At 39.2% G+C, this 15,680-nt stretch overlaps 1 protein-coding gene across 11 annotated transcripts in view; it reads right to left on the bottom strand.

Annotated features, from left to right (window-relative positions):
• Window positions 1–15,680, bottom strand: part of ANTXR1 (ANTXR cell adhesion molecule 1) — a 233,380-nt gene that overhangs the window by 139,637 nt on the left and 78,063 nt on the right. For all 11 annotated transcript variants that reach the window (XM_039852461.1, XM_039852454.1, XM_039852452.1 and 8 more), the window contains exon 10: window positions 12,785–12,883. In XM_039852461.1, the coding sequence (XP_039708395.1) occupies window positions 12,785–12,883 (99 nt within the window). The remainder of the gene's footprint in view (window positions 1–12,784; window positions 12,884–15,680) is intronic.

Below are 15,680 nucleotides of genomic sequence, written 5' to 3'. Positions count from 1 at the left end.
TTGTTTGCAACTGGGGAGAAAATCAGGGAGTGGTGGGGGTTTGAAACCAGAAGTTAAGGGAATTTTTAGATAATTTGTAAATATAAATTTCTTTGCCTTTTACCAAAGATATTCAGAATTCAGTGCATATCCATGACTTTCATCATGCCAAACATCCCAAGCTTGAGAGCTGGGCATCCCTGGGAATGAGTAGGGCACAGAGTGGGGCAGGGTAGATTTTAAAGTCAAACAGATTCAGGTTCAAATCCCAGCTTTTCTTACTAGTGTGTGACTGAGGACAAGTTCCTTGTCTGTAAATGGTGATGATGACATCATTGCACGGGGTTGCGTGGGTAGTAAATAAGAGTGCATAAAAGTACAAAACAAGTTACTTGGCACTTAATAAACATTTAGTAAACATTATTCTACATTATACTAGTATTAATGCCTTTAAAATAGATCATATGAATGTGTGTTTTAAAATCAGAGAAATTGGAGATTAAAATTTTTAAAATATCTGCTTGTTTAATGACATTGTTCCATCAAATTAACATCTTTTCAGGCATTAAGAATTCCTAGGAAAATGAAAAGTTTTAGCTGATGTGTGTATACATATATACGTACACACATGCACATATATATATACACACATCCATAAATCCACACAAATATCTATATCCATATCTATATTTATATCTATATCTGTATCTGTATCAATATTTATAGTGATTTTGTCTAACACTATACATCCATGATCTCATTTGACATTACTATCTTTTATTATTAACAATTTGGGAAACTGAGTCTTTGAGAGGTTAGTTAATTGAATTTGTGCTGCATCAGTAATAAGTATCAGAGCTGGAATTCAAACTCAGGTTTGTTGAAATGACTTGACCAAAGTCAACCCAGGTAGCTTTTTTTACAGATGTATGTAATTTAAACTAGTTAGCCATTTTATATTGTCATAATCTCACAGCTTTTTTTATGATGTAGCCTGAAGTATCCCAGAGCTGAGTCTCTTTATACCTGACTGTTTTAGAGGCAAATGGTCAAGACTCTCCAAGGGCCAAGTGGGATAATAGTAGGAGGCATGTCTCCCATGAGAGAGGATCAGGGTTGAAAAGCTCTGTGATAACGTTCAGGCACCATCCAAGACACTGATATACTGTAATGGACCCCTGCTCCTGAACCATATACTCGAATGAGTACATTTGCAAGTTTTGACCTTGGATCAATGAATTTTCTTTATAGACTGGTGAATAAGTTCCCAGAGGTCTTCCTTGTAGTTGAAGACTATCTAATGGATTTGGGATAAAACCAGGATTAAAATCCATTAGCCAATTCAAACACTAATCACAGCAAATCCTTTTACAGGGCTAATTAAATAATTCAAATACTTTCCAGATCTTGGCAATCTTTTCTTGATATAAATATTTATTTCTGTCCAAAAAGAAAAGAAAAATAACCCTTAGTCTTATCTGGGGGAGCTTGCTGAAACCATCCAAAAGCTGATGTAATCTCCAAAGCAGAATTTACATTCCTACTGTGACAAAATAGTGGAGGTTAGGGTCTAAATGAGCTCACCCTGCTCTTTCTTCCAGTCTCCCCTGGGTCCAGGGAGCATTTTTATGGCATCCCTGAGCCAAGTACAACTGTTCAGCACCAAATTATCAGCTGGTTTGGGAATGTGTCTCTGAATTAAGGGAATTCACGGACTTCAAAAGTAACAAGTTTTTTTAAAGTTAGATTTTTAAAATAGTGTGCAAAAACCTGAAATAAAGTGATATTCAGCGGGACTCCAAGTTGGTGATATTCATTAGGACCTAGGTTGAGCTTTCTGGAGCCTCAGCCAGAAAAGAGGTAGTTGATTGCCCTACTGGGGCTCCTGCAATGATAATTCACAAATGTGGAAGTTCTTAGTGAAAAGTTAAGTGGGAGCCATTGCTTAAGAGTCAAAAGAAACTAACATCTATTGGGCATGCACTGTGTGGGCTGCAAGTTTTTCATAGATGGGTGAGATACCAAGTCTACGGATTCTTTTGATAGAAAGCATTAAACTCTACAAAGCAGAAGTTTTGAAAGTAGAGATTGTTGCTTCTACTTGGAAAGGCTGAACCATGGTTCTGTGGTCAGGGCAATGAGAAATAAGGGTCAAAACAGTGCCACGCCTGCACTTCACTACCATCTCTTCCCATTCTGTTTTGACCCTTGTTTCTCATTGCCCTGAACACAGAACCATTGTTCAGCCTTTCCAAGTAGAAGCAACTCTCTCTACTTTCAAAACTTCTGCTTTTGAAAGTAGAAGTGCCAAGTTGGGAACAATCCTCAGAACACAATATGTCCACTGTAATGTCCTCTCATGCCCAGCTGAAGCCAGAGGGGTGCCTATAACTTGGCATAACCAAGTTGGCCACCACCTAGCTTTTCCTCAGACATGACTCATACCTACCTACCCCTTTCCTGGCCTGGAGTTGTTGCGTAGTTTCATGGGAAGCCTTCACTGGTTAGTTACTATCAGATCAGGTGAAGAGCTTGGCCAACAGGATCCAGGTAAGTTCTGTGGGCCTATACTTAACCAGTTCCTATTCATCACAGGTATCCAGGATACGTCTCTTGCTTCCCCTCCCTGTTCTCCAGGACAGGTTGGAATAGGATGGAAAACAATGAGAACATTAAGAGCCTGGGCTCTGGAGGGCCATCACAGCTCTGCCGCCCGCTTCCTATGTAACTCTGCCCATAACCCAGAATTCTCAACTATAAGATGGTAATGATAGTCAGTTCATAAATAGTTGTACATTTTAATGAGATAATTAAATGCTCAACACCTAATAAGCACTTGATGTATGCCAACTGCTATTACTAAAGTGGAGTATTACTGGGCTTATTTTCTGAGACACCTGTAAAACATAAGATGTGAATGTGTGTGCACACCGTGTAGGTCTTGCAACTTATCTTCTGTGTTAGGGCTATGTGGCATAGGTGTGATAAGAAGAAAGTCGTCTATCGAAAAAGGATCTGTGGACATGTATATAGTGCAGTGGTTCTAAATCGAGGGTGGTTTTTGTCCCTCAGGATACAATTGGCAATGTCTGAGATAGTTGTGGTTGTCAAACTAGCGGAAGAGTTCTATCAGCATTTAGTGAATAAAGACCAGAGACAGTGCTAAAGATCCTATAATGCACAGGGCATCCCTCTGTGCCTCAACAAAGAATTACCTAGCCCAAAATGTCAATAGTGCCAAAATAAGAAATTCTGGAATAATATCTATTATGGCTTTCTGTCTTTCTTTGGTCTCTTGTAGAGGGTCCTACAGATATTATGGGGTGGTTCATAACCCCCAGGGAACTGGTAGAATGTCCAGGAAAGTTCAGAGGTGTTACAGGATGATGAGTAGAGGAAGGAGAAGGAATAACAGCTTGAGGGCCATTGGAAGACACCTGGAGGGAGTAGGAAAGAGAGTTTCTTGATGAATTCCTGTATGCAGGCTTTGATGGGTCCAGGTTTTCCTAGATAGTAAGCATAGCACATGAGCCACTCTGCTGGTGGAGCTTTATATCTGAAATGGGGCAGTCCAGGAGTGGAGCTTATTGCTATTGAGGTTCTGAGCTGCTGTGGTGGGAAGGCTGTAGAGTCAGAACACCTTACCTATAAATAGCAATGTAAGACTCAGCTGCACAGTCTTAAAAGAAAATGAAGTGGGTTGCCTTGGTCACGGTGTACATGAGCATCAAGATTATATCGCGGCCCCAGACGGAGAGAAGAAAGCAGAAGGAGAAGGACCATGAGTCCAGAGGCGTGCAGGGATGGAATCCTGCAGCCCTGCTGGCCTCCGGGTTGTCTTTTTTTGGGCTTACACATTCCCCAGTCCCACACAGGGTTGTGACATCGCACTCCCCACCCCGCCATGATTCTAGGCACATCAGCTTTTAGAACTGGTCCTCAGCACAGCTGGTCTGGCTTCTCAGGATGCAAATTACTTTCTGCTTATATTTACTCTTTTTAAAAATTAATTATAAAAATAATACATGTTTAGTGTGAGAACTCTGAGAAATACAGAGAAGTACACAAAAATAAATGAAAATCTTTGGCAATCCTAACTTCCAATGACAAACATAGTACACTATTCATTTTTTTTTTCTATGCATGTTATTTTTTTACATAATTGGAATTATACTACATGTAATATGTCATTTGGCAGTCGTCACTATCTGAAGTTAATAGGGGCAGTTTTAGGTATTGCAAGGAAACTAAGTGCGGGTAATGAAGATCAGGGCTCTTGCAAAATATTTTCTCCTCTCAATAAATCTACACCAAAAAATTCTTGACTGTTGGCATTTATAAAACTTACAAATTGTCTTCTAAGCAGAGCATCAATATTTAAAAATTTTGTAGCTTGAGGTCAGAATAAATGGTGCACTTAAGACAGCTGCAACTTGCTAAGAATAAATATATTTTTTAAAGCTTTGTTTTTACTTGGTTGAAGACAATTCAGGATTTATGCACAAGTTATGTGTCTCCTGACACACAAACTCTTGCAGCTGTGCACAATTAAGTTTGGAAGGATTTTACCTTTGGAACTGGGATTGAGAGGTGGGTCTACCAAAATGGCTTAAATCTTCCACACAAGCATGACCATGAATTATGGCAAATACTGACTGCTCTTAAAGAATACAAACCTATACAGAAACTCAGAGGAGAGGTGAGAAGGAGACCCCAGGTACACATTTGAGTATCTGCGGATGCCACTGAGCTGCTGGTGTGCATGTTTGGGGCCAGAGCTGAATTGCACGGAGCAGAGTTATACAGCTAGCACTCTTTTTCTCCCTTTCCCTTGGCAGCACCCAACTTTTCTTCTCAATGAATGTTGAGCAAATTTTTAAAGAATGTCAGTTTGAAGAGGGCATAGATTATTAGCCTGCCTGGGCTGGTGCATCTCTGTGTTAATCACCTTCTCTTCCATCACCCTACTGAAGTGGCAACAGAACAGTATTACATGAGGAAGGGTACCATCCATGAAAGTCCAGCCATGTGGTGCAGAAGCAGAGGGGGTCCAACTTCCCCTATTGGGACAGCAGGGCTGGGGTAATGGCAATTTCAGGGAAGTTCACAAGCAAATCTCTCCCCCAACCACGCTTCAAAAAAATGCATTGTGTGCCAGGTGCACACACGGCTTAGAGTTCGCTTAGAGGAAACTGCATGCTTGGTAGAGTGGGAGCAGTGTGAGGGTGACTGTGCAGCTCACTTTGGGCTGTGTAAACTCACCCCCTGGAATAAAGTCTTTTGCCCCAACTGAAAATCTTCACCACCTACTTACTACTGGTGACAACTCTCCTTTTATCCCCACTCCTTCTCAGATTACTGGGGCTTTTGTCTGACCAAGCAAAACTGCAATAAATTTCCACTTATCTATATTTTTGTCTGGGCCTGAAGGATAGGAACATGCCCTAATACAATCTCTGCAGGAGCCACTTCAGAAGCAACTACGTAGAACTCGAGCTCCCTCTGAAAACAGGGGCAAAGGGGAAACATCATCAGATACACAAAAAGCTTCTGAAGTTCAAGAAAGAGGGGCCGCTCAGAAAAGGAACCTTACCTGTTTTCACGCAGTCAGCTGCATACACTGACATGAAGTCAGTGTGGGCTGGGGCCCTTCCTTCCCTGGTCTAGGGCCTTTTTCTTAAACCCTGGTTCAAGTTTCTATTCTCTAATCACTCTGTGAACCTGGGCAAGGAGCTAAATCTCTCTGAGTTAAGATTTCCTGTCTGCAAAATGATGGGGAGCAGTGGGAATCAGTGCTCAGAGTGACATGGGCATTCAGAGTCAGGGCAGCTAGGGATCTGTGGGGATCCACGCTTTGGAAATATTATACAGAAGAGGTCAAAAGCCTCAAGATTAAACTGCTTGGGGTCCAAACGGCTTCCACTTCCAGCCATCTAGGTGACTTTGGGAGCTTCATCTCTGTGAGTTTCAGTACCCTTGTATGGAGTTACTTGAAATGAGGATACAAGTAACTTCTCCCTCACTAGCCTGCTAGGAGGATGAAGTGAGATAGTTTGGGGAGGGCACAGGGTAGATGCTCAGCAATCAGTAGCTGCTATCACTGAGACGAGGCTCCCGGGTGATTCTGATGTGCAGCCCAACTGAGAACTATGAGAGAGATGCTCCATTATGTCCCTTCATTCTGAGTTGCACAAAGTGACATTCCATCATCTTCATATGACATCAGGCCCCCAGGGCTGCACTAAGTATGTTTGACCAATAGATGCAACACTCTAACCAGTGAGAAAGGAAACAATAGGCTTTTGTTTGGGAAGTTTACCTTCTCCTTCCCTCTGCCCTCCCTCCCCATCTGCCACCCTAGGTGCACTTCAATGATCTCCTCAGGGTGCCCACAGCAGCTCCGGGCCCAGATGCTTTCTAAGATAATTGGACAGATTTTTTTAAAACAGACACACTGGGATTTCTACATTTGCGTGAGTGTTGTCTCTCGTCCCTCTGGGAAGCTGAGCCCCTCTTTGGAACTCTTGGAATTGCCTTCATGACTAATGTTTAGTTTGAAAAAACTGTCTTCAAAGAGAGCAAAGCTTCATCCTCTGAGAGTGAACAAAATGTAAACCAGAGCCATGAGTAGTGAATGAGGTTGGAGATCAAGCTGGGAAATAAAATCTTGAATCAAAAAAGAAGTGTGTCTATAAAACCAGGAAACTGATTTCTCACATGCCTTATAAATTAAATTTCAGTGAGTTTATTAAAAATCAATTTCTCTTGTTTATAGTCATACCTCATGTGTCTCTTTACAACACCAGGATGGTTTAGCATGTTTTTCATTATCGCATTAGTACGAAGTCCATTTTTAAAATTTACTGTTCATTAAAATGGATCATTTCTCAGCTCATACTCCAGTGTCTACTTTTTAGTATTCTAATCTCTCTGCAAATGGATTTCCAATTGAAAGTGGATCTTTTCTTGGCACAATACACTGAATACTGGAGTAGGAAAAAGTGCAGCCAGAATAAACAAAGTTTGTCTGAAGATTTCCAAGATATTTTCTTGGCTGCGAGTGAGTTTGGCCTGGTCACTGGAGAGCCAACCAAATGCTAACTTAAGATGTGTGCTAGGCCTAAATAATTAACAAGAATTTTTAAATGAAATTTTAAATAACTTGTGGTTTTTTTTTTTTTCTTATGACATGATGGCACATGATTGTAGAAAGCTTAGATAATGCAGGTAGAAGGAAGAAAGTAAAAATTAATAGTGGTCTCATTCAGAGATGACTACTGTTAACATTTTGATGTGTTGTCTTTCAAGTTTCTTTCTCTCCCTGCATTCTGATGTATGTGTATAAAACAGAAACAGTGCAAGGCACTGTTTTGTAACTTATTTTTAACATGTGAAGCGACATCATTAACATTTTCCCATGTCAGTAATTATTCTTCTTTCTTACAACATTAGGTAATTATTTAGGGGTGAAGTATGATTTATGTTACGAATTATCTACTGTTAAAGATTTATGTTGTTACCCTTTAGATGTTTCGATTTGCTCTCTCTTTCTCTTCCTCCTCCTCTCTCTCCATTCTTCCCTCTCTCCCTCTCTCAATCTTTTGCTATCATAAGCAATATGATGAACATATTGTAGCCAAGTCTTTGTAAGCATTCCTAATCATTTCCTTTTGATGAAGTTGAAGTAGAAATTTTGGGTCAAAAATGTATACAAGTAGTTGCCTTCCAAAAGACTTAATGGTCTCTCACCAAGGATGAATGAAAATACTTATTGCCCTGTATCTTTGCCAATATTGGGCATTGTATTTTTGTTAATCTTCATTAGTTTGATAAATTATTTCAATTTGCCTTTCCCTGGTTACAGTGAGCATTTTTCATATGTTATTGACCATTACTTTTATTGTAAATTTCTTTTAAATATCTTTTATCCATTGACACGGTCACCTTTCTCTTTGATTTTTAAGAGATGTCTATGAATCAAAGTTATTGGCACTTTGCTTGTTATATGTCTCATAAGTAATTTTGCCACTTTTCTGCTTTCCTTTAGATTTCATGGTGAGGGTAACAGAAGAATTAAAAAATATGTATTTAAACTATCAAATCCTTCCTTTATGGTATCTCCCTTCTGTATTGTGCTTAAAAAGTCTTTCCCCACTGAAAAATTATGTAAATATTTACTTTTGTTTCCTTCTAGAATTTTTATAGTTTTATGTTCACATTTAAATCTTTCACCTGGAATTTGTTTAGATGTTAAGGTGTGAGATAAAAACAAACTTAATTGTTTTTCCAAGTGGTTAGCCAGTCGTTTCTACACTATTTTTGAAAAATCCACTCTTTCCCCACTGTTTAAAAAGGTCACTTTATTTTATACTAAATTAACATAAGTGTTTGGCTCTGTTTATGGACTTTGTATTTCCTGTTTCAATGCTCAGCTTTCCTTTTGTGGCACCAGTCATACATTATTTCAATTACTTTTTTATACATCTTAAAATTGGCTAAGGTAAGTTTCCACATTTGTCTTGGCTATTCTTAAATGTTTATTCTTCCATATACGCTTTAGAATTATTCTGTTAACTTAAAAAGTCCCATCAGAATTTTCACTGGGATTGTATTAAAAGTAAATACTAATTTGAAGATAATTGATGTTTTTATGATAGTTGCTACACCATTTAATAATAGTGATAATGATTGTAATAAGTTAATGCCAGCAGCCAACATTGATTGATTGCTTACTGTGTCAGGTCCTGTTCTAAGTCCACTTCCCACATTTAAACTTCATAATAATCTACAGTAGAGGTGCTATTATTGTTGCACTCATTTTACAGATAGAAAAGTTAAGGTATGGAGATGTTCAATAACCTGCCACAGTCACACAGCTTTAAGGCAAAGCCAGAATTCTTTTCCTGGGTGGTTTGTTCCAGCGCCTGTGCTCACGTCTGGTATTTTCGCCATAAGCGTGTTTGCCGTAACATCTTTGCTGCGAGCACCTTCACCACAAACATTTTCACTGTACAACTAATTGGCTGTAAGGCAATTTCACCATAAAATATAAAAATAATAAAAAGTGAAAAGGGACATTAAAAAACATAATGAAATATGAAAAATTACTTACAAAATAAAAAAGATTTTATTGTGAAAAATGAAAATACATTGTCTTAGAAATCTTTTGTTCAGAGAATTATACTTTTTTAAAATTTTTGCTTGTTTTGTCTCCTCATCTGGCATACAATTTTTTCTTTTTTGCTGCAATTTCTTTTTGCTTAAGAGAGATATGAGTTTCCAATTAAAGAATCGCTAATTTATGTTCTTGAAGATTGTGAATTAGTAGCCATCTCTTTTCTATGTGCCATAGCTTGGTAATCTTTGGGTTTTGATGGGTGGGAGGGATGACTGTGTTTACTAAAGAATTTGCACACTGATATGTGATCATTTTCTAGTATAGTATGTAATCTGGCTTTACACGTAGCTTTGCGAGCTGGCTTCATAGCAGTTGTTGTCATCCACTATTTTAAGACCACCGTGTCTACTCCTCAGTGTTTAGATCATTATGAGGGCTAAGATTTACATATAATATAAATCTTATATATTTACATGGGAATAACTGCGAGAACTTCGTCAATGGAGAAATGAAACCAACTGACAACTAGCTTAAATACATTAAGCCTGCCAAATGTACACCAAACGGTCAACCAGTTGTTTTTCTTTTACGGTAAAATTGCCTTACTGCCAATTAATTGTGTAATGTTTGCAGTGAAATGCTTTTGGCAAAGACGTTAACAGCAAAGATGCTTATGGTGAAAATACTTAGACCCATATCAGATACTAGCTCTTTGTCCCTTCGAGTCTGATAAAACTTGAGTGAAAAACATCTGGGTCTGGTAGGGGTGGGATATCTTCGTACCTCTCTTCCAGGTCATACATTTCATCTTCATCTGTGTCTAATCACACTGCTTAATCCGTCTATTAAATTGTATTCCAGCAAATAAACTTTTTCAAATTTAGAATTCAAACTAGGTTATCCTGCAAATCTGCCTTTGTTGAATGTTCTTTCCCTCTGGTATGTTTGATTTCTTTACACACTTTAAATGTGTTTATTATACATTCTCTTTGAAATTGTTCTCTAGTCCTCTCTTCTTGCTTGTTCTCCTGTTTGTTCCATCTATCTTCACATGGTTTGCCACTTGGTGCCATGAGCCCATTTTTAGAGAGGGTTGTTGACTGTAGGTGTGCTGTAGGTTGGGTTGGATGTTCATTGTCTCTGCCAGGACCACAGGGATCAGGATGGTCACGGGCACATTTTGGGTGGTATAACATCTTACCTTTATTCCCCTGCCTTGAGTCACTGAGCATCTTTTCCAGTCCCCATTTAAAGTGTGGTACAGCCCTTTTTACTGCGCTTGCTCACTATCTTGTATAGGCCAATGTCCTGGATTTGCATCAGCATCAGGATCACGACCTGCAGACCTTTTTAAACCTTTTTAAACCTTTTTAAACCTTTTCATAGCCATTTAAAAAGGTTTATATAGTGTTCATTTTTAATTATCCATTCAAAGTCACTATAAATATACATTTTCAATTTTTTCTTTTAAATTTAACAGTTTTTGTTTCATATAACCTGCTACTGTGTTATTTGTTGACAACTCCGAGTCCTGTATCACATTTGAACAGGCTGGAGAGCTACAACAGTCTTAGCTTCATTATTAGGCCTTCGATTAGTCTTTTTCTGATTAATAATAGCACTTATGTTTTCTTTTGTTACAAAATTTAAGGCGGTGTTTAGGAAAAAATCTTGAAAGAGGAAATATGTACTGTAAAAATGAAAATAGATAGCATTTTAAAACTTGGGATGCAGAGATGGGAAAGGAGAATGGGAAAAGTAAAGGAATATAAATTTATTTTCTTTTACAGGGATAACTCAGTAGAGACTTTTACATGCATAAAGTTGACTGTAGGAGTGCTGTAGGTTAGGATGGATGTAGGTTTGAATATATTGCATTTAAAAATGTATTTATCTTTACTGTCTTCCATAGTTTCTTGTTCATATTATTTGCTGAATGGAAATGAACAGGTGAATTAATAAATAAAGGATTTTTTTTCAAATTCCAACATTTCACCCTTAGTTCTTTTTAATGACCACATGTTTGCGTTTAAGTGTTGCCTGCAGTACGTAATATGGTTGAGTCACTGCCTTCCACTTCTCCAAACTGTCAGCACTGTACTGGAAGCACTTTAGGTTTGTAGTTTGTGCCAAATCCCTACTCCAACAGCCTTTACTTCTTTACGTACATGGATGAGGTAGAGAGCCATGCAGGTGTTTGCAGGTATATATTAAGAGAAGAGGGAGAAAGGATGGGCTTGCTTCCCAAGAAATAAACTTTCATGGAGAAACTGGAAAATAGGCTTTTAGAATGTTATTCTACAAATCCATAGTGAATTTGCATTTCACGTTATCCCAATGCAGCATCTCTGTAGTGAAGCAATGGTAACACTACACCCCATTTACATCCATCTTCAGAGAGGGGTTGCTCCGAAGGCTCGCTCATTCGGGAAGCCTTCTATGGAAGGTGTTGATGTCTTTGAGTTTAACTCTCAAGAGTTTCTGATCTTAGGTTTGAGATTTTGGTTAAGGAGAGAGGGAAGGTGGACTTGAGCGACATCACAATAGAAAGGGAAAAAAAAGAACTCTGTAGAGGGCACACACCCAACTTTCACAGTGTGATTACTCAGGGATATTTCAAAATGTTTTCAAATAGCAAATACTTTTTGGAGACGTGAAAATATTTCCAAGTACTAAGAAAACTAACTAAAGGTTTCAAATGTTTGCGATTATTCCAAGGCCAGGAATTCCAGATGTTTGTAAGGAAGCCACTACATATCTCTGTTTAAATATTCAGGAGGGTTTTACGATGGTAAGGAGGAAAAAAATCATACCCTTTGATTCTTCCTTTTTAGAGATAGGGTAGTATCTACTATCAGGAGGACAAAACTATTGTAGGTGGCTCGTCAATCATTGTGAGTGTCCTCCTTTCTCTTTCTATCTCCCAGGGCTGTTGTGGCAAAAAGATGTGAAGCATTTAAAAGGACACAGCACTGTAGAAAATGCTGTATATTACTATTTCATCACTGCAGATACTGAATCAATAATTATCTGTGTGATGGATGCCAGATGTAAATAATAACCAGGGCTCTTGGCCATCTGTCCTTTTATAATCAGACTTCCCCAAGTCTCCTGGACAGAGACATGAATCACACATGTCTTTAAATTAAGAACTTGCCTGCTACAAATGTCCTGTGAGAGTGCCAATGTTATGATAATTCCTTTTTTTTTTTTTTGCATGAAATGCACTTAGTTTTACTTTCATATTCCTGTATTTCATGTCAGGTATTCACCATGATGAGAGTTTCTTGGCTACTCCAAGAAAGAATCATCCAGACTAAAAAAAAATTCGAGAATCTACACATGTAAGCCTAACAATTTGGCTTTTGCTTTATTCAGAATCAATAAGTTTAGACCGTCTATTTTTCACTCTTGTGCTTGAGAGTCCCTAATACTTTGTTGAGAAATGTCAAACTTTGTAAGTCTTCACGAACCAGCACTGACACTAACACCTGAGAGGGCGTAACTTAGCACACATGTTGGTGGACTAGGAAATGAGCACCCTGCTGCCTTTGCCCTTGCTGGAGGCTCTTCCAGCAGGGTAGACCTCTCTCTGTATGGTTTCCTGGTTGTGACCCTGCCCGAAGATGGGCGGCCATTCCCTCCCTGAGCAGGCTGAAGAAAGCCATAAAGGCTGCCAGAACTTACTGAGCGTGACTGACTCGTTGATCTTGAAGCTGCAGAGGACCCTGTCCACGTTGCGGGCATGTCGGAAGCCGTTCCCTCTCACGACTACTTGAAATGATTCTGAAACAAATAATGACAAGACACGTGATTTGACTGCAGGCCATTAAACTTAGGTTTCCCATTTGCCCTGATTTAGTGCATTTAACTATTTCACCAGGCTTAAAATATTTGAAAATTAGTTCAGGTTGGAAATCCAAAGCCACCATGTGGGTGTCTTTTGCCACGTACTTCCCATCTCTTTCTCATTAGGTGACCACTAGGCAGGCATACAGCTTCTCACTTTGAATTCCTACCTTCTTGCCTTTGCTCTTGCTATTTCTCTGACCTGGACTGTCATGCTCTCCTCTTTCTGTCATTCAAATCTTACCCACGTCTCAAGTCCTCTCAGTTTTAAAAACTGTGATCTCTGCATCCTAGGGCCACAGGGGAGGGACCCTCCACTTCTTCAATCAACTCAACAACTCTCATGTATTTTTTTTACATATAGAATGCCACCAAAAGGATTTCTTTAGAGCTCAAGGTGCCTAATATTTTTTGAAAACCACTGCCTTATGGCATTCCCCTTCTGTTTTGAACAACGTAGCATGTGATTATGTACTGGCTGGTGTTATTCTTTTGTCTTTCCTTCCACAACCAGAAAAACTTTTCTTTAGGTTGGAAATTGTTTGTTACTGGCTTTGGCCCTCCTGTGTCTGCTGGGCACACAGTAATAATAGCTAGTGTTATGTGGGAATAATTGTCCTTTGCAATAAATCAAAGTCTTGCTTATCAGCAGCTAGTTGTCAAACATTAACCTGTTTGAAATGCTGTTGGCCCTTTTATTGTAGTTAGTATTCACCTCTCTCTGAATAGAAGAGAAAATATATCTCACCAGTTCTCTAGCCCTGTACATTAATTTCATGTTGGAATGATGCATATTGAATTAATGCTTTAATAAAATCATTATAAAGTAAATAATGGTTCTTTACAATAGTCTTACCAAGGGGGGTTGGGAATAGCCCTTGTCAATTCATTAGTTAAATGTTTAGGAACATTTGCTTAAGTTTGCTAGTAACTAATAGTCAGTGCTCTACTTTCTTTTCTCATCCTTTTGTGTATAAAGCTGGGGCATGAGATAATGCCGTGTGGCATATAAAAAAAAAGAAATCAGTAAAAAGTCAGAGGAAAAAAAAATGCAGTATTTGTGAAAGTGGATCTTCAACTGTAAATTGCTATCCAAGTGGAGATTTTTGTTGGAGGAAGAATGGAATTAGAGGACTAGCACATGGGACTCTTTCAAACCTTAATAAATATCATGAGTGTATGGTCACCTTAATTCCTGGGAAACTAATTTAGAGATCATGTTTGTCAAGAAAATAATAGCTGATGTTAATTGTTCCCTCATTGTGCGCCAGGTCCTGGCTCAGCATTGTATATGTCTAATGTCATTTAAAACTGCCCACAGCCCAGGTAGGTACAAATGAAAAAACCTGAGCTTTGTGAGTTTAAATAACCTGTCCAAGGTCACATGGCTCGTAGTTGTCAGAATCAGAACTGGAATCCAGGTCCGTCAGGCATCAAATGCCCCGCACTTAGAACTCAGTCACTATGCTCTTTACCATTATGCTAAAAGGGATCCTCTGTCTTATGACACATGACTAATTTAGAGATGGACACTGTGGGTTTTTTCAAAGCTTATTTTATTTTTATTTTAGGCAGATTTGTCCGTTTTGCAGAAAAGTGGATCTTGCTGAATGGGAAGCAAGAAACCAAAACCGAAGTAAAAGAACCCAGAGGCACTGAGTGTGCCATAAGCGTACAAATTAGAACAGAATGCTTTTTACAAGTATAATGGACCTCAACAATAAGGAATTTGAGATTTTGACCTCAACAATAAGGAATTTGACTTGCCCAAGGTCATGTAATTGCTAAGCAGCAAAACTTGTATCCAAGTATTCATTGCCTTGGTTTTAAAGTATATTAATTAAGGTCATGGGCACGTGGTCTTTCAGGACCATAAGTCCTATGAATATTAAGGTTTTTTATATGCATGTTGATGCTTACACACAATTGCTAAGTTTAAAAAGATGGACTTAATGGTTTTCTTTAGATGTCCACCTGGCATGTGACTGATGATGTCGTTGGTTCAACAACAGCGTGGAAGTATCTTAGTGTATTTTATTTACTCAGATTAAGCCTATAGAAACCTATTTCCGTTTTTAGTTTGAATGCTAGACCTCCAGAAATCTGCCGTTAGATGCTTTTGCTGATTCAAAATGTTTTCTGCCTCACTTCTGTGCCTACGTCTCATTTCCTCAAAGCTCGATGGAGGGAGAGAAGACTCTGGAAATGCAGACTGCACGCTGAGGTCCCTTCTCTAACATGCTCTCGCATTACCAGTTCAGCTGCTGAGCCCTCCGTACAAGAGGCTGCCCACACGTCAGCCTGGCCCGACCTCAGGGTGTTTAGGAAGAAAGACAGCAGGAACCCACGATGTGGCACCGGTGGAAACCAAACAATTTTACCCGCTAGGACTGAGAAGAAGGTGGAGGAAGCGATGCTGTGGGAAGCACAGCAGAGGGGAGGCGCCTGGTGCCCTTTCCTTGTCGGAGAGCACATGTGGTTTCCAGAGGAGCCCAGACATCTGACTCGGCAGCCCAACTAGAACGTCAGCTGTTCACACGCTGCAGTTATGTAACAAAATCCGTCAGATGAATGAGCCAGCAGCGGAGAGCCAGGACACTCCAGAACCAGGACATACCGATTTAACTCCGTTTATCCACAAAGCCCTGACCCCTACCTTTCAAAATATGTACAGCTAAGTGTTTTTACGCAATTTGCATGTTGAGTTACAGCTCTTACAAGAAGTGGCTAGGAA

The sequence above is a fragment of the Pteropus medius genome, unplaced genomic scaffold (genome assembly GCF_902729225.1).
Source record: "Pteropus medius unplaced genomic scaffold, Ma_sr-lr_union100, whole genome shotgun sequence".
In the NCBI taxonomy this organism is placed as follows: Eukaryota; Metazoa; Chordata; class Mammalia; order Chiroptera; family Pteropodidae; genus Pteropus; species Pteropus medius.
Note: the sequence above shows the minus strand (reverse complement) of the source record. Positions and strands in the feature narration are given on the sequence as shown.